Consider the following 18,526-nt stretch of genomic DNA (forward strand, 5'->3'; position numbering starts at 1 on the left):
AGGGACATCTTCAGCTAGATCAGGCTGCTCAGAGCCTCATCAAACCTGGCCTTGAATGTCTCCAGGGATGGGGCCTCCACCACCTCTCTGGGCAACCTGTGCCAGTGTCTCACCACCCTCAGTGCAAAGAACTTCTTCCTAATGATGCTTATGTTTTAGGCATATTCCACTAGACTAACTATTGGTAAAGCATAAACATCTATCTTGGTATTAAGCTGCTATGGAGAATATTGAGAAGTTTCCAGTACACCCACAGGAAAAAATCTGCTTCAGTGCAGACTGGTACAACCTCAACTGCCAAAGGTTGCACTTGACTGCATACGTAAACACACACACACACACTCACGGAGAGAGAAACAATACACGAGTGAGAATGAACTTCAAGAAGCAGAGCTTGAGAAAAAAAGCAACCTGAAGTGACCAATCACTAATTCAAAATAGAGACTGCTTTCAATAGCAGCACAACTTCTAATGCGATACTTTCCCATGTACTTTACCATTTGTCAAGTTTTCCAGATCTTCTTATTCAAACACATACCTAATACCATTAATTTGTTACAGCATTTTTTAATTCTTTTTAGAAGTGCAGCATATGTACGTTTTCTAATTTTTTTTATACCATACATATCTCATTCTAAACTTAGAGGTTTCCATAGTTGTCATTAAAAAGCACGTAGACAAAATATTTTATGGTATCTATAATAAATGCAAAGAAATCAATACAAACAAAACTTGGCTTAGCAAACTGTACATACATAAATATGTCCTTTGTTTTTCAACTTGACATTCAACATTTTTCCTCATAAAACCTTTTATGATCTTATTTATTACATCCATTTTTTAAACCATAAAAAAAGTGCTTCTCAGATTTACACCTTGTGCATCCAAAGCAAAAGTTAGAACACCATGCCCGAAACAGAAACCACGGGGAATAATACATTGCCATACAAGACCCTTTAAAATTTTATGTTACAAATGCTCTAAAATTTCTTTAGCATCGGTTATTTTGTATACCGTAGATACTGAGAGGGTATTTAACAAAGACTGGCTAATGGCTCATTTAGAGCAGCACACAGGAAAGGATCTACAGTATCAAGTCCTTGGCTATGCATAGTACAGGGCAATGACCTGGATATAAAGTGGCTAAAAGATCCAGAATGCTGGACAGAAGGACATTTCCCTCATACACGTCACATCCTCCTTAGTACCCAGGATGCGAGTATTGAAACGATGCTACTCAGGTAATACATTGTGCAGTTTGATACCGATATACTGATGCGTTACTAGCTGAGTGCCAGCAGAGAATGATATGGACGCAGCGGTGGTTACAGCAGGTAGGTAAAGCTGCCACACTGAATCCTGTCACCCTTTAAAACCATCCTGCCTCTCAGCTAGCACTCCTGCAAGGTCACCCGCTGTCTCACGAGTCTCCTTCATAACGGAGGCGGACCATTCACGTATTTTAGCATGGGGTGGAAAGAGCGGGCAAAGTTGTTGGCCATAGTACAGCTGTAGTCCTCCTTGGTCATTGGCACCAGGCAAGCCAGCCCGATCAGGAGCAGCAAGAGGAGCTGAAGTGGCAGAGCAGCTCTGAGGACTCTGAGGAAGAAGGACGGGCGCTGGCATGCTGGCCCAGCCTCAGAAGGGGAGGAACCTGAGCCACCTCTTGTGGACCTGAGAAAAGAGGACGGACAGGTGAATACGCTAAAACGTTACTGTGGCAGAGGCTGCCCTCAGGCACTCAGCCTTCCTGAAGGCTGGTTTACTATTTGTACAGACTTCGATTGACAACCGCAGCGGTATTTTTCACTGAACATGCTATTTCCCTAACACCTTTAAGAGACCCCGTATTTCTAGACTGGGTAGGAAAACGCCAAACGATCACAATAGAATGGTCTTTGCGACTTCACAGCCCCTTCATCAGTTCTGGGGAAGACTCTCCACTTACAAGCACTGTGCTCCAGAGAAGGGGAGAATAAAAGGTGGGCCATACCTGTCAACATGTGTTCAATGCCTCCTCATTTAAAACGGCAGTTGCATTTGGTTTGCAGAAGTTTCTACATTCATTTCTGTATATAGTATCCGCAAGGGTATAATGCATTAAGTTTCAGTTACATCGACCTTCAATTCACCAATATGCAGGCAATGGGAACTCATTTTCCACAAAGTCCATTGTATTTTGAATCTTGCACTGAATCAGCAGTTAAAATCTACTTGCTCAACTAACTTGACACCATCACCTTCCAAGTGATTTTCTCCCTTGTGTCGATGGACCTGACTTGAAATGGCACACATCCATCACAGTATGATGGGAGAGGCGAGACCTACTGCAAACATTTCCAAAGGGACACTTCAAATTAAGCACAAAAATTCAATCTATTTTTTAATGAAGGATAAAGACTTATATTTCACATTTTCCTTTTTGAATGAAACCGTCAGAGCTCTAACATATAGATGACAGATTTTGAGGTAAGCGGGTGACTGAAAAGAGTGATTATCCAAGTTAAAGTCTGAAAGTCTCAGTGTGCTAATTAAATGGCACAGGAAAGTATTGTATTTTAGCACTAGCCAAAAATGAAGAACTTAGAGCCTTCAATTAATCTGCTACAAGATCTCTTCCATTAAGACATTAGGTCATGAATTTTGTCTTAGACATGTTGCTATAAAACATCTGTGTGGCTGCTATGACTATGAAGCCTCAGGAAATTTATGGTTTGCTAGGGTTTAAGAGATAAAAATGCTCATAAGGATGGATTTAGTCTCAACTTGAAGGTGTGGGAGATCAGGTTTGTTGGCTGAGGTCAAATGCTCCTGAGTAAAGCAAGTAGGGGGTGATGGTTCCTTAGTATCTCCTTGCCTTCCCCTTGTCCTTTTGATCCTGTGTCCCAGATAAATCTGAATCTGTGTGAGAACTCATGCAAAAACCAAAATACCATCTTCAAAACTATGCCAGGCTTGGCAAGGGTCCCCTTCCCACATGTTCAGAAAAGAGTTCTTTCTATGCTTGAGATGATTTTTATTGTCTCGTTCACATATATTCATCATCCCACTATGAAGACTTACAGATTTGGTAAAGTTTAGATGACCAACAGATACATAAACACTTCAGTATGGTAAATTATTAACTTGACCTAAATATCCCAGGAAGGAGCGATGATCAAAACTTCAGATCACATGTTCTTTGAATCCACATTATTGTAGCCCGGATGGAAAGCTGCTTATCACATAATGTAAGATCACATACTATAAAGAACATATTGAACGGATATGGCACATTTAACAGCATCAGAGCATTCCATATTAAATTTCAATTAGATCAGGACTTCTACTGTCTGAGAATGCCAAGAGAGAAAGTTAATGGACTGAGGTAGGAACAAAGGGAACAAGGAGTGCTTAATTACCTTCCAAGCATTTGATTGCACAGTCTACCTATTTACAAGGCTCTCATTGTACAAATGTTGTTAATCCCAATCAAAAAAGGCCACATTTCTGCAGTTGGTAACTGCTGTTTGATAATGAGCAAAGTCTGAATTTCCTTCATTGACTCAGAGTTACTCTGGGGCAACACTGAGTGTCAGACACGGAATTTCCAAAAAGCAGAATCAAATGGGAGCAGGCAAAGTTAGCATCTAATTTTTCTTTTCCTATGGCTTTAGTAGCACAATCCAGCACTTTTTGCTTTCTGCTTTACCGAAAAAAGAAATAAAGAGAGGTATGTGTAAGCTGCATGGCTGATCTCTACAAGGAACACAAACTTTCTTTCAAAAAACAGTTCATGGCAAAGTTTTTCAAAACACTTTTTCTGCAGTGAAGCAGGGTGTTGAAGAATAGTTTCTAACACTGCATGGAAACAATTAAACAAGCAAATAATGAAACATTATGAAAACATCGTCAGAGGGGGAGTTCTAAAAAGTTTGAATGCTGTATTGCCTGTGTCTATTGCAGGTACGCCTCTGTAATCTACATAATTGTCTGAAAAACGGAATGGCTCCGCTTAGAGCGTTGGTGAGGAGAGATGGTTAAAAATATACATTATTAATAAAAAAGGCTCACTATTTACGAGGGCCAGAACTCCTATATACCCCAGCAGGAGAATAGAAAGCTGAAGTATTGTAAGCCACTTTGGAGAAACAGGTAATGTCTTTTTCTTGAGCTTGCATCTACATCTGTCTGTCTTCTGACTGCCCCATCATTTGTCACACTGGTCGCTGCTGGAGGAGGGAAGGAAGTAAGGCCATCTGCTACTCGCTCCATACAAAATTCCTACTAACTAGACAAAAGGGAGAGGCACAGCTGCAGACCTGGCCGACAGTAAGCTTCTTCATGTCAAGAAATCTCATAAATTAAGTGAAGAAAAGCAAGCAATTGTTGCCCTTACTTTGAGAGTTTGTAATACCAGTGAAATTGGAACTCTTTCCTGAGCATTTCAAGAGAGGAGAAGCTAATTTACCAGGCTATAGATTGGACGGGCAAAGTGAACTTTAATTTCAGCTCAGATGAGTACCTTCTTTTAAAGATAACTGATTTATTTTTTTTTTCCAAGGAAAATATGGTCCAAATAATCTACCTGTATTGCAGGAAACATCTGAAAGATTATAACAGAAGAATTTATCATTCGAGCGAAGCTGACAGGAATCAATAAAGTGAGTTTAATGGTGAATTGACTAATGGAATGCAGACAACCGGCTTACATTGGAAGAGGCACTGCTGGGCTAGTAGGATGTTATTACTGGAGTTAATCAAGGATGAGTCTTGATTTAATATCTTTATGAAAAGACTATGGCACAAAATATAAGAACAGCACATTTCATCTCTATGATGGTAGAAGCTGGAAGTCTTTGCAAATACAAAATAGGACTAGGTTCTTGCACAGAAAAAAATGGGTGAATCCAATAGGTTTAAGAAGTAGCTCAGGGAGTTTTAGATTATAGTACATAAGGTAGCAATAAAAGCTTCTGCTATAAATTTGGAAGTTCACACTCTGAAAATAATGAAGAGAATCTAGAGCTGTTTGACACAGGATAGCCACAAACCAATAACGCGGTTTGTGAATAGCTGTGAAAACGGACAAAAGCATTTTTAAAATATATTTCGGTTCAAGATTTCCAGAAGAGAAAAGGGGTCGTTTTAATGGTGTTCTAAAAGGCACTAGTCAGATCTCACTTGGAGCAGTTTGTATCATTTTGATTGAAAGATGAATTCAAACTTACGCCAAGCTTAAAGGAGTCAAAAAAATGGAGTATTTCTCCTATGAAGGAAATAAAGAGCTGAGCTTACCAATATAAAACCTGAGAGATACTAAAACTGGTCTCTATAAAATAGTGCAGAACAGACAGAAAGAAGGGTGAACAGTTGTTAAAGGAAGGGATAATGTTTGCACAAAACCAAATTATTACATCTAGCCATGGATATATACAAGGTGGAAATTATTGTACTTCCAGATAATCCGAGAAATTAAATTTGATAACGATCTTCTAATAGACTTTTTGATCCCACTGATTCTGATTTTTGAAGATGGAGGTTGCTAGAGTTATGAAGGGGGAAGGTATGATGCTCTGCCTACGAGAGCAGGCAAGAACTCCTCTTAGTGGCCTGAGAGACTCTCTAGGAATGACGTTGTTTGTCTGTGTTCTGACTTTGATTCTCTCCCTAGCTCTCAGCATCACATCACCCCAACCTCAGATTTGGCTTACCTTGTAAAGAAGATGAATAGGTCCATTTCAAAGGCAGTTAAATATGAAGTTTAGGTAACAAGCTTTAAGCAAGAGTGCGGGAGATAATTGGGAGAACCACCATGGCAAGCCAAGCCCAAACCTCACGTTTGAGCTACTGCGTGGCAAGGGCTGCCATTTTGTGGCCGAAGGCACAGAGAGTTCTGTGGCCTGGTCTGCTCCAGGAACAGCAAGTGACCTTTAAAGATCCACTAGTCATTTGGGGAGGCCTGGGGAGAGCAGGAAATGGATGTTGGCACTGTGGCACCAAGACTTGAATAGAGCTGCTCAAGAGAGACAATATAAACACCCTTGAGCAAATTGAACCACTATTTTAATCTTTTTAACATTTTAATCACTTCAAAAAAATCCACAGGCACAGATCCAGGTATGCATTTACAACAGCTCTGTTAAACTGATGAAGAAAGAGGAGTTGCTTCTTGGATTTGCTTTTCCCGCTTAGCGTAAGATTACTAATACCTCCTGAATGAGCCTTTAGTTGAACCCACAATATAACACCTAGTTCAAGGTTGTACCTTGCTTAGCATCACACTGTGCATGCTTGTCTTTTTGCTGTGGTAATGGGGAAGGCAAAATGATATCACACTTGTTATACACAAAACACAGCCCCTCTAATTTTTAGATGAACTTTCCTTCACAACCTCCTGCGTGCTAAACCTTTCAAAATTGACTTTAGTTCTCCAGTATACTAAACTCTAACAGGGTTTGCTGATCCAGTGCAAGATCAAACACAAAGTACTCTGATCAGAGGCATGTCAAAATATTAAAGAACACAGTGACAGCTTGTACCGCTTTATCAGTTAAAACCACATTATACATCAACCACAACCTGTCTGGCTTGCGCATTTGATTAAGTTTCCTATTCAGCAGTGACTCATTCGTATTCCATGCTTGTCTGAATGACAAATTGAACATTGTGTTGTACTGCTACAAGATGTGTTAATAAACAGTGCTGGAAAGACTTGATCTGAAAGGTGCCGCACCAATGCCACTGCTAGAACAGAGGTTGATCTCAAAGCTGCAAAGCATTGCTAGCTGCATTTTGAGCCAGCGGCTCGCACCTACAACCAGAAACCTTCTCAAAAGATTGGCAGAAGTGGTCTGACTATACAGGAGAGTGGAAGAGCACACACAATACGTTTCTTGAGTACCACGTTGCTACTGCGAGCATGCTAAATCTGCTGAAGACATCCTCCATTCCTCCTAGCTGTTAATGGCTGCAGAGTAAAGCCCCCCTCCTCCCTTTTCCCACTCCCTATGAGAAACGCCAAGCTACACAGCAGACCGGAGTTGGGAAAATTAATTCTCTTTCTCCATCGGACAGAAAGATGGAGTCACCTCCATAGGTGCCATGTGTCACCTATTTTCTATGTGCTTTCCTCATGTTTCAAAGAAAAAAAAATCCCTAAAAATGAGGCAGCTTCTTGGTGCCAGTGGAAGCAGTGAAAGGTACTCCACCTGTTCTATCTGCTATGCTATGTGGTTTTGCAACTGTGCCACTTTACTCACAGTCACTAACTACACATATAAATCAAACCTTTTTTTTTTTTTTAAAATAAGTGTTTATGTAAATATCTGCATGGTAAGAAGTTTTATTCTTTATTTCATTTATATTTGAGAATAATTTTGCTGAACAAAGCCTTGATTTTGCTCATGAAAAAAAAATAATACTCTTAAGGTATTTTTTTTCTGCTTGGTTATTGCTAAAATACTGTATTAAATCTAGTGTTGCCTCCTCTCCAACGTCAAATCTTTCACTTTAACAGGAGTTATTTTAAAAATTAATTAGGTACTATAGAGAATAAATGAGATTTAGGACTTAACTATAAGAACAAATATATTTTCATCATAGTTTCTGATTATTTTAGGTGTTGCAACGCGTAAGATGCTGAAATAGATGCTCTTTTTACGTTTTGGCCTGCTTGTGTACTTTTTTTTTTTTTTTTTTTTTTTAAACTTCATAACTCTAGAGGCTAGTGATCTGATCAGTGAAAGAGTGAAGGTACACACATCACACTGACAACAACAAAGAACGCAGAAGCACTGTTAGCTGCAGCGATGACAGGTTGCCGGAGACAAGGTGGGAAGCAAAAAGCTGTAGCTGCGAGCCTGCTCTCTGCTGGTCGGCCGGAGGCGGGGCAGCGCCGCTCCCGCAGCGACACACGGACGCAAGCGCTTGGCGAGAGTCCCGGCAGTGTTAGCGCGTTATACTGCAGGCGTCTAAGGAGGGGAAAGTGATCGCAAGTCTCAAAACCCTCACCTTCTGACTTTTAATTTTGAGTCTTGAGTAGTGAAAACCCACAAACTGAACAAAACATTTCGGGGGGGGGGGGGGGGGGGGGATAAAAAAATAAATAAAGAAAAGGGTGTTAGTATGTCTCGTCCAGATCTGTGGGTTTTGTGAACTGTAGAGTATGGTATTGGCCTATTACCTGCCTTAATTTAATATCTAGAGGTAAAGAGGATGATAAAAAGTGTTTGCCATGAACCTACTGGAATTTCTGTTAAATCATGCCAAAATCGAATAATCATGAAATGTCATGAGTGTAAACACCCATTCATCCTGATCAGGCATATAAAAATAAATGTTGATTACATGTCATTCCTGGGAAGCAAAGGCTGCAGATGTCGAAGGATTAGCCGGTATTGCAATTTAACAAAGAATTTGAAGTAATTGAGAGCCCCTTTTGCCAAACTATTAACAAAAGGGAAGTCTTCACTTGTTTAAGTCCTGGCCACCTGACGGAGTCAGTGCGGACAGAGAGGAATCACGGCCAATTTCCATCATCCTCTTGGGGTTCTAGAACAGAGTGCGGAAACCAGGAGAATAAGGTACCTGCTATGTGGACTGCTGACAGAGGGTCCAGGCTGTGAGAGACTACATTTGCCCCGTGGCTGTTTGCAATGAACAGGGGGTAAAGAAAGAAGAATGTTCAGTCCAGGCAAATAAAGACAAGCTACTGATGAAACTAAATTAAAAGTGCAGCAAAGGAAACATAAAAAAAATAAATAAATAATCAAATGAAGTGACCAATACCCATGAACCAAGGAAACTGGCTTTTCTTTGTACCTAGCTGAGTATGGAAATGATTGGAACATACACAGTGAACTTGAAAATAACACTTTAGTCATTAAATTTACGAACAGTAGCTCTGGATTTAAATAACATCACTAGAAATTTAGCTCAAATAATTTGTAACATGAAATAGAAAAAAAATTGAATTCAATATGGGCAAATATAGACATTTCAAAATGCAAATGCAGAAAAATTTATATTCTCAAGGAAAAAAGGTCCAAAGGCCTCCTTTGATGAGTCTGGCCTCTTATACACCCACACTCCACTCACAATTTTGAAGGCCAAATAACTGTAGGTGCATTCCTGCACTCACAACTATTTGCTGGAATATTTAATGCAGTTAGACGTTTATAATTCTGATTGTATTTTTGGTATTAGTATTTATTTCTTTAGCATCAGTATATTTCGCACTGAAATTATAAACAACATCGCTTGAGTCTCCAAAATTGTGGTGCAAAACCCTGAAGTTTGAAAACCAGACCCCAAGGAATCATACAACTTATCTATACATTATTGATAAAAATGAAAAAAAGAGTAGTCACGTAATAAATTAGAGATAGACAAATGCTTATTAAAGTGTCAAGATGAAACCTATTATAATTCTACATACTCTTTAGACAAAGATTTTATCGTAAAATACTTCTCCATTTCCTGTAATGGTCAGGCATCCTCCATTTACATCTGTGATATCAGAGCTTTTATTAGTTATTTAAGCTTAAATTTAAAAGATAAAAGCATTAACCTCTGGAATACAATGTTAAGTTTTATATTCTTTCTCCTCTTGAAAAGCCAGTATTCCTTTACATTCTCATACTAGCATCTAAAAGGAAACTAGTGAATGTAAAAAAAAAAAAAGATTTAAAAAAATCAATTTCAAGAGCCATAAAATTTATGAAGACAGAACTCAGAGCCTTTAAAAAAGTGCAAATGGAAAAAAAACACTAAAACGAACCTGATTGTTTTAAGAACTAAGGAAAAAAAGCAAAGTAATCAACCAATAGAATTGCAGAAAAAGACAAAATAATTGCAGTTCCGTTTTGGGCTCAGAGTATGGAAGTGTTAAGTACTAGGCATGTATTGCTACATTTCTTGAATTTTGTGCCAGCGATGTAAATAGACAACTCCAGAGTTGCCATCATAGCCATTCATTAGGTCCTGTGCAGCTAGCTGTTTTGAATAATGTTTTATGCCCTTCAGCTCTACTTAGCCATTCATCCAGAGTCTCAATAAGACCATCTGCAACCTCCATCAGAAATGACAGAACAACCTTATTGAGATTCTGGATGAAGCAGCTCTGAAGAGAAGGCCAAACAGAAATGGAGGACTGATTGTACCAGACAAGACCAGACTTTGGGGTGCTGCCATCACTAGAGCAAAATACAAGAGACACGACATGCCATACCATGGTAAACCAACCACACTGACAGCCCTGGTTTTAGATAGTATTTACCACTTCTGATTTCATGCAGGATGGGATATGCAGCAGGGTTGGGGAAAGCAGCTGTGTTTTGTTCTTGCTTTATGCCATTTCCTGTCCTATCAAGTGAGAAGGGGGGGTCTTCCAGCTGGCTAGAGCTACTGTAGACATCTACAGCTCCCACGCAGGAGGTGGAAGAAAATATATGACATGAAATTACCGTTCTCTGTCTGCTTGGAGTGCTTCTTCCAGATACAGGACTCACCGAGCCCGATGTGTCTAATTCATCAGCAGAGGACCATGAGGACAATTCCTAAAGTTCAGAAGGAACGGAGCTCAGAAATACAGCAACCAGCTGTTCAGGTAAGCAAACTAAAAAGAATCCCTGAGTGAAATCCCAGCAGAGTTATTTCCAAAGCAAATATAATAAAGCAGTTAAATTTTGTTACCAAATCTTATAAGACTAAGGCATTACATGTTTTCTCTGTTAGCCCTGAAGAAAAAGAAAAGCAAACAGGTAGTTAAAAATTAATTGCTTTAGGTGACATGTTTTCCACCAAAGTCAATACGGGGGGAAAACCACTTGCTCCTTATTGGCCTTTAATTACAATAAGAAGCTGATACCACCAAGATTTTACTTAAACAAGCAGAAATTTACTAGGAGGAGGGAAGAGCTGAGTTCTCATGCCTTATGCACTCTGCTAATACAAAGCTTTAAAAGAAGCTAACTAAAGGAGAACCTTGAAATCTTTACTTTATACCTGCCACCGTTGGTGAAGTAGTATGCATAACTCCCTCTCAAATACCCTGCTATACATGATAATTTGAAAAGACTGGAGTACAGCTCAAACCTTAGAGGGCACTACGAGAGATTTGTTAGCCTGTCATTTATTTTATGCTTGCTTTTTTTCTCTTTGACACAGTGAGCATTCTCTTATTTTCCAGTGACAACTGACATACTGTAATTTGCAGTACTGCAACTAGAAAAATTATCTCATACACTTTGCCAGTTGACTGAATCAGTAATGGCAGGATAAACAAACCAAGATGTTCAATACTTATTGCTACACCAAATAGCAAAAAATACCCACCATATCACCAAATAGATGTTTACATTACAAAGTGTAAGATCATTTCGTGATATTCAAGATTAGATGTGTACCATCTCGATAAGTATTGCAAACAACAGAAACAGTGCAGTCAACAGCACTGATTGCAGAAAGACAGTCAAAACAGTGGGAAACATGCGGCCAACAAACAGCAAGGAATAAAAAGACGTAGCTTACCAGTTGACTACTTGAAATGTCTAGAATTTTCTCTAGGTCTTTAATATGACGTGTGACCTCTTTCAAGAGGACCTTCAGTCTGTTACCGATGACATGCACCTTCTCTTTGGCTTCAAGACAGTCCTTGCCTTCAGCATTGACTAGCAATTGGCAGGACATATCTTGCAGTGACGCCACCTTCAACTGAGACTCCAGCAGTTCACGTCTGATTTGCTGTTGCCAAGGCAAGCACCAGATTATTTTAATAGAAGTTAAAAAAAAAAAAAAAAGAAAGAAGGAAGGAAAAAAGCTAGAACTCACAAAACTGGATATTTGAAATTAATGAAATGGAAAGAAAAGAGAAGCAATAAATATTTCTAAACTGACAGGAAGATAGACAGCAGCCTAGCGGTTGCCTGAGATTTTACATCACAAGTTACGCTACTGATGGAAGTGAGTAGTGTTCCCCACTGAAGTATAGCTACTGACATCAGTCCCACAGTTGCGTGTTAGCATGCAATGTACAATGCTAACCCTCAGAAGAAAGATAAATGCGATTAGGTGTTTTTCTGATGATGCATTTTGGGAGAAACAAGGACGATTATAGCCCTACCATTAGAAGTCTGTGATGATCCTGCAGCGTTTCCGAGTCCAGGTTTGGATTGATAGGCACAATCTCATTTTTTCTTCTGTCAATATTCTCTAACCAAAGCAGCAAACCATGGCTCATTTCGTGGAAATCCTGCAAGTGATGAGTGATGATTTTAATAGCATAGCAGAAAATTCCAGTCAAATTCAGGGTTTTTTAGTTTATCCTATGATAAGTCCTACTGGCTAAATAACATAACTTAGAAGGAAGAGTAGGATAGTGTATTAGAACACTATTCCAGAGACGACAAATTCAGAAAATCTGGGGCTGGAAATATATGCTTCAGGTAGTGCAGGTGTATCTTTCAGAAAACATGTGCCAAAGCTGTATTTTGGCTTGCATGGGCAAGTTTCAGACTGGATAATGAGCACACCAGATAATGATATGGTTTACATTTTTGATATGTGGGATGCTGACAATTTAAAATGAGCTCAACACAGACCTGGCACTGCATTAATGCATCCTGCAATGAGCAGCGCCACTCTTCGATCATACTGCATACGTGGTCCCAGCGCACATTCATCTGAGACAGGCGCTCTTGAAGCTTCTTGCTCTCTTCGCTGTCAGACTGAGTGAATTCTGAGCTGCACAGATTGATGGATAAGATGATCGCTTTGCGGTTATCAATTGCCTTCTGCAGATCCTTGATGATAAGACAAAGTGGGACAGGGGAAGAAAGGATGGAAATTAGTAAAACGTGGCTTTCAGAAGAACCAAGCAGAGAAGGCACCACAAGAATGCAGTGATTTGCCATCAGCAACTGCAGAATGGTACCTTACTGTAGCAGTCTCCAGCACTCTGGATATGAGATTTCTGCACTCACTCTGTGACTCTGCAAATGTTCACTCTTTAACATCTACTAAAATTTTAGTGCGAGCATAACTAGAACAAGCCAATTAAACTTGTAAAGTCTTAAAAGCTTGAAGTCATAGTTGACTTTTAAAGATCTGTCTCATGTTTCAGATATTTTAAAGACAGAGCAGACCCAACAAAATTTAGAGAGGTAGGACAATTGCACTTTAGCTCACAATAAAACTTTTGCCCCCCCTTCTCAGTTTTGCTGACAAACATAAAAACCAACATGTTTTCAAGTGGAAACTGCTGTCAACAGTATTTTAAAATAAAAGCTTTTACTGAGGGAAAAGAAAACATACAAAGAGTATAAACAACTTACTCCAATTTACAGAAGCAGGACATGTATAAAATCTCTGAATTGTTTACACTGGAAGCCACAAAAGAAACCCCACCTCTTTCGGTTTGGAGGGCACTAATGGGCTTTCCAAGAGTGGGTGAGATAAGAACAGGATTCTTATGAAATGCCCCCTTTTCCACCTACTTTACAGCATTTACTTAAAAGCCTCATGTCACAGTGACCTTTGTAGTACTTATGGCAGCTATATTTGGATTCCAGTGAAGATCAGCATTAATATGCTTTAGATGGATCGCTGCCGGAAACAGTCTTACTATCTGTCCATCTCATTCCTAGCATGCAGCACAGTGCATTTTGACATTGGCTCCCACATTTTTGTGCCCAAGCTTATAAGATGCTAGTAACCAAATGTAAAGTTTTGGACTATCACATTTGCAGACCTTTATAGCTCTAAAATATCCAGGAGAGATCACAAAGGCAGCACTCAGATCCTGATGCAACCGAGGTGACAGAAGAAGAAACAGCACTGTTGCAGAATGGCACTGAATTATTTCTGTGTTGTACTGTTGACAGCAGTGGGTAGGCTACAACCCCTTTGGACACTCTCTCCTCCTTCCACACAAAGTAATAGGTCCCAGTAAAGCATTTATTTTAAAGTAGCTATTTTGTTACCAGTTTGACTAGAAGATATTTTATTTAACTTGGCTTTGTTTTTTTTTTTTTTTCCATCAACTTGTCTGACATCAGGAATTATCTGTACAATCTGGAATTACACAATTGCCACAGAATTACTATTTCAAAAAATTGATTTGGATTATATAAGTAAATGCCAGTGGTACATTTTTCTGCCAAAAGGTGGTTCATAAAATCACTTTCCCAGTTACTTCAGTTATCAGCAGTAGCCTATGTCCAGAAGAACGCAAACCAGCTGCAACTATTGGCAACCTCTTCAACATACCTGTGGCACTTAGGTCTGTTTCCAAGGTAACTCATAGAAAAGAGAAATAAAACTCACTTTCAGTTTTTTAATTCTAAGTTCAATAGTTTGTATGTCAGTGCTGAGATCAAGGCGGCGGAGCTTCTCCAGTTCCTCTTCAGTTTCTCCCAACCAAGCCCAAATGCTATTAAGGTCGGAGTTAAACTGCTGCCATTGCTGAAGGTTCTGTTTCATCCTTAGCTCCTTGCTTAAAGCTTGAGCCTGGATTAATTCCCATCGGTCAATTACACCTGGAATGATAAAGACCAAATGCAACAAAAGCAAAAAGTAGCCACACACACAACTGTATCAGTCGAATCCTGGGCAGCACAAAAAAAAGTTGCATAAAAAACTTCCCCACCCTAATCCATGAAACACCACACTGAAAACTAAGTTAGAATGAAGAACCTGCTGTTGGAGAAAAAGAATGAAGAATCTGTATGATTCCAGGCAGCAGACAATTTTACCACTTTCTAATGTCAAAATTCTATGAATAGAATTAAGGTGATACACTCAGGTCTCTAAACCAGATGTATATGTATACTATGCTCATATAAAGACATAATAAATCAGCATAAATGAAAACCAGACAAGGAGTCTGGATATGTCTAACTAGTCACATATTTATTATTATTTTCCTTGGTATTTTTACCTATCACAATTTAATACTCACACCTCACTTCATTTGCCTAAGCTACTGCTGATGCATTGGATAAACACCTGTGCTAAAAAGAAATAGATTAGGTGCTGTTTCTTCTTGTTAGTTTTATCTTGAAATGCTATAGCAGAAGGACAAGTTGTATCATTCCATCAACTTAAAACAATAAAAAAAAATTATCAAGATAAAATAGACTACATGTGTAGTATATCTTGCCAAGCTAAGAATAGAGAAGTTGCCTTTATAGTCTTTGGAACAAATTCATGCTTTTACAATGCAATACCTCCTCTTCTATAGCTGATGCTTAAAATTAATCAGGTGAATACTTCTACCAGGTGAATATAGATTTCTGTATTGTAGACAGATAATATTAGAAATGAAAGCTAATATTAGAAGAAATGAATGCTGATTTATGTGTTTTGTACAGCAATATAAACAACAATTTTTCATCAGAAGACATTCAACAAAAATGCATTGCATGCACAGAGACTTTTTGAAAGGCTTAGGGTTATGCCCCATAATATGAAGGGGTTCTTAAAAGGCACTTATATGCCTAATCTCTTTATAGGGCATATGTAAGGAATACTTAGTAATCCTTGCTATTCCTATTAAGAGATGTTAAACAGAACATGGTAACGGCCACAGTCGCGTAATTATATATGCCAATAAATAATACCAATATTTAGAAAAATTTTGCATGTTTGCTACTTTTTGTAATTACTTTCCGTCAAAGAACTAAAGGTTACGTACCAGATGTTTGTGTTTCAGTACTGTTCAGGTTAATAAGACCAGATAATTTTTCTTCTTCCTCCTTCAGTTTATATCCAAGCCTTTTTACTGAGTCTATGCTTCCACTGCACTCACCTAGTAGCTTCATCTGTATTAACAAATAAAAAAATCCCGCCTCAATATGCACTGTACAGGACTAATTGCATGGAAAATGCAAATTACAATGCAACTTCTGAAATTTTCCAAAAGTAGGTCTAAGTATGAAGACAAAAATCTATTACTTTGACAATCTGTTGTGATACTATCAAAGAAATGTATATGGAGACAACAAGGCCTTAAAGCGAAGTTCAGAGTAAGTAGAAACAACTCAGTGCCATTGTGCCAAATTGTGTTGGATGACTTTAGATGTGATCTGTTCTAAATGTTAAGACACTATGGCAAAGACACAAGAAGATGTGAAAAAGAAAATAAAATTAAGAGTAGAAGTATTACTATGTATCCAAGCAGCTAATCTTTCAATTCTGTCAGTAATAAAACTATTTGAATGATTTAGAGAAAGATTTTTCTTCCGGAAAACCTCTCTGAGAAAGCTTTTTAATCACAGATTTCATATACACAACCTTACTTACATGATGTGTGTTTGTAATTCATCAGCAAGATGAATACTGTGCATGAAGCTATAAAATCTGCTTTTAAAAGCAGAGGAATTTTAAACAAGGATACTATCATTAGATGGCTAAAAACACATGTGAGAAAGTACTTTTGGACATCTACAAAAACACAATAGGAAAATAAGTTCCTTAGAGTCATGTTTCTGTAATCTTATGCTATTGTAAACAGAATAATAACGTAAACAACAATAGCACGTGGTTAAGGGTAGCAACCATTTGAGTATGTCTGAGAGGCAAAATACACGCACATATCCTTTGTAACTGGAATCCAGCTCTGGTCCTGTAGGTGTTTTGCTGCGGATGATGTTTTCTGTTTGCTGTATTTGGAAACGACTGGTGTCTAAGGCCTTGTCCAGCTGTCGGATACGTGCTTCCAGAGCACCAGGTTCTCCTGTACCAAAACCAAAAAAAGTGACCATCATCTGAGTTTTCCCAAAGTGCTTTTTTATCTGTTGCCCAGGAAGAATAAATATCAGGAATACTATCTAGATGAGTCAGTAAAGGAGAAATGTGACTGCAGCAGTATTAGCAGTACAATGTTAAAGCGAACGGATAAATAGTTACATTAGAGGATGTTAGTGACCTTCAGAGGACAGATGACTATACCAATGAACATGCTTGCCATAATCATACTATCAAAGTGTCCACAGCTTAAAGCAGGCTTGCAAACTATTCTGAAGTGACTTTTTCCCTCGGAGAACTCCTTACCTCTCTGAAGCGGAAAGTTCTTGGCAAAGCGTGCTCTAACCTCACTGATTTTGGAGAACACCATGATCCCTTTCACAAACACTCTCAAATAAAACCTTCTATCCCAAATTCCTGATCCGATCACACACAGAATCACAGAATGGTTTAGGCTGGAAGCGACCTTACAGATCATCTAGTTCCACCCCCCTGCCATGGGCAGGGACATCTCCCACTAGACCAGGCTGCTCAAAGCCCCATCCAGCCTGGCCTTGAACACCTCCAGGGATGGGGCATCCACAGCTTCTCTGGGCCACCTGTTATGGTGCCTCACCACTCTCACAGTAAAGAATTTCTTCCTGATAGCCAATCTAAATCTACCCTCTTTCAGTTTGAAGCTGTTACCCCATGTCCTATCATTACACTCCCAAATTAATGTTAAAATTTTATTTCTCCTCATCTTCTCTTTTTCTCATTCCTCTCCACTGAAAAATAGTGTAATTTTCATCTACATGAAAGGATCCTATTTGTATACAATTTTGAAGATTAAAAGCACTATGCAAATGCTAAGCAATACTGTTATATTCTCAAGGTCCACATACTGGATGTCTTGAAGGCCCACAGCAACTAGTGCATGACTGATTTAGACAACCACACTAAGCAGCAAAATTTATAGTATTTTTCCAATTAGGCATTTGAAAAAAATTATGCTTAACGTATCTGCAAGATGATATTATTCATCCAAGCTGTTTGGAATTCATACCAATGTTTTTGAAGCAGGACTAACTTGAATTTTCCTTATGGAGGTCAGCTGAATTCTGTGATATGAATCAGCTACAGCCAATTCTACCCTGAGGCAGGCTGCAGCCTAGAGGACCACATGAGATCCCTCTTATCCATATTCTATCACCATGCCTGATTTCCATCTGTTTACAAAGACAGTTTGAATTTATTCATAAAGACGCAATTAAAAACATGCATAGAGAAGGGGAACCTTCTCTCCACCTAATTACAGAAAATGGAGCCTCTTGGATGTTAATCTTTTTTCATACAAAACACCACCTCACCCCAAATGGACAGAACAAAGTGCTCAATATGCTTTTCCCTCACTTTTTTCAAAATTTTCACAGGTCAGAAAACTACACATACTTTTCTATACGTATTGCTATTATTTATACTCATAATAGTTTTTCACTAATTTGGGTAAAAAATAAACAGGGACAGTGAACCCGAGGTCTGTGCCACAGATGCTGAGATTGTAAATGTTTGCTATTTCAAATTTGCAATGAAGTCATTATTACAAAAAAGGAAAACTGTGAAATCATGAGAAAATGTATTTGTAAGTGCATCTAATCCCTCTGAGAAAGTCATCTAACAAATGAAACAGTAGGTTTAATATTGTATAAAAATGCAAAAAAATTATTAATCTTCCAATATAAAAGACTAAGATAAAGACATTGGACTACAGCACCTCACCTTGGCATTATCATCAGATGAAACAACAACTAACGTAAAAGTT

At 38.7% G+C, this 18,526-nt stretch overlaps 1 protein-coding gene across 15 annotated transcripts in view; it reads right to left on the reverse strand.

The window, feature by feature from the left end:
- Window positions 1-683: 683 nt before the first annotated feature.
- SYNE1 (spectrin repeat containing nuclear envelope protein 1) overlaps window positions 684-18,526 on the reverse strand; it is a 311,588-nt gene continuing 293,745 nt past the window's right edge. For 12 of the 15 annotated variants that reach the window (XM_074580424.1, XM_074580426.1, XM_074580430.1 and 9 more), the window contains 9 exons: window positions 16,572-16,714; window positions 15,674-15,800; window positions 14,305-14,516; window positions 12,582-12,782; window positions 12,104-12,232; window positions 11,512-11,724; window positions 10,446-10,538; window positions 8,569-8,627; window positions 684-1,674 (listed from right to left, as the gene is read on the reverse strand). In XM_074580424.1, the coding sequence (XP_074436525.1) occupies window positions 1,434-1,674; window positions 8,569-8,627; window positions 10,446-10,538; window positions 11,512-11,724; window positions 12,104-12,232; window positions 12,582-12,782; window positions 14,305-14,516; window positions 15,674-15,800; window positions 16,572-16,714 (1,418 nt within the window). In that variant the 3' untranslated portion in view covers window positions 684-1,433. The remainder of the gene's footprint in view (window positions 1,675-8,568; window positions 8,628-10,445; window positions 10,539-11,511; window positions 11,725-12,103; window positions 12,233-12,581; window positions 12,783-14,304; window positions 14,517-15,673; window positions 15,801-16,571; window positions 16,715-18,526) is intronic. The other 3 variants (XM_074580433.1, XM_074580432.1, XM_074580431.1) reach the window with 1 other exon arrangement.

Source organism: Larus michahellis, chromosome 3 (assembly GCF_964199755.1).
Source record: "Larus michahellis chromosome 3, bLarMic1.1, whole genome shotgun sequence".
NCBI classification, from domain to species: Eukaryota; Metazoa; Chordata; class Aves; order Charadriiformes; family Laridae; genus Larus; species Larus michahellis.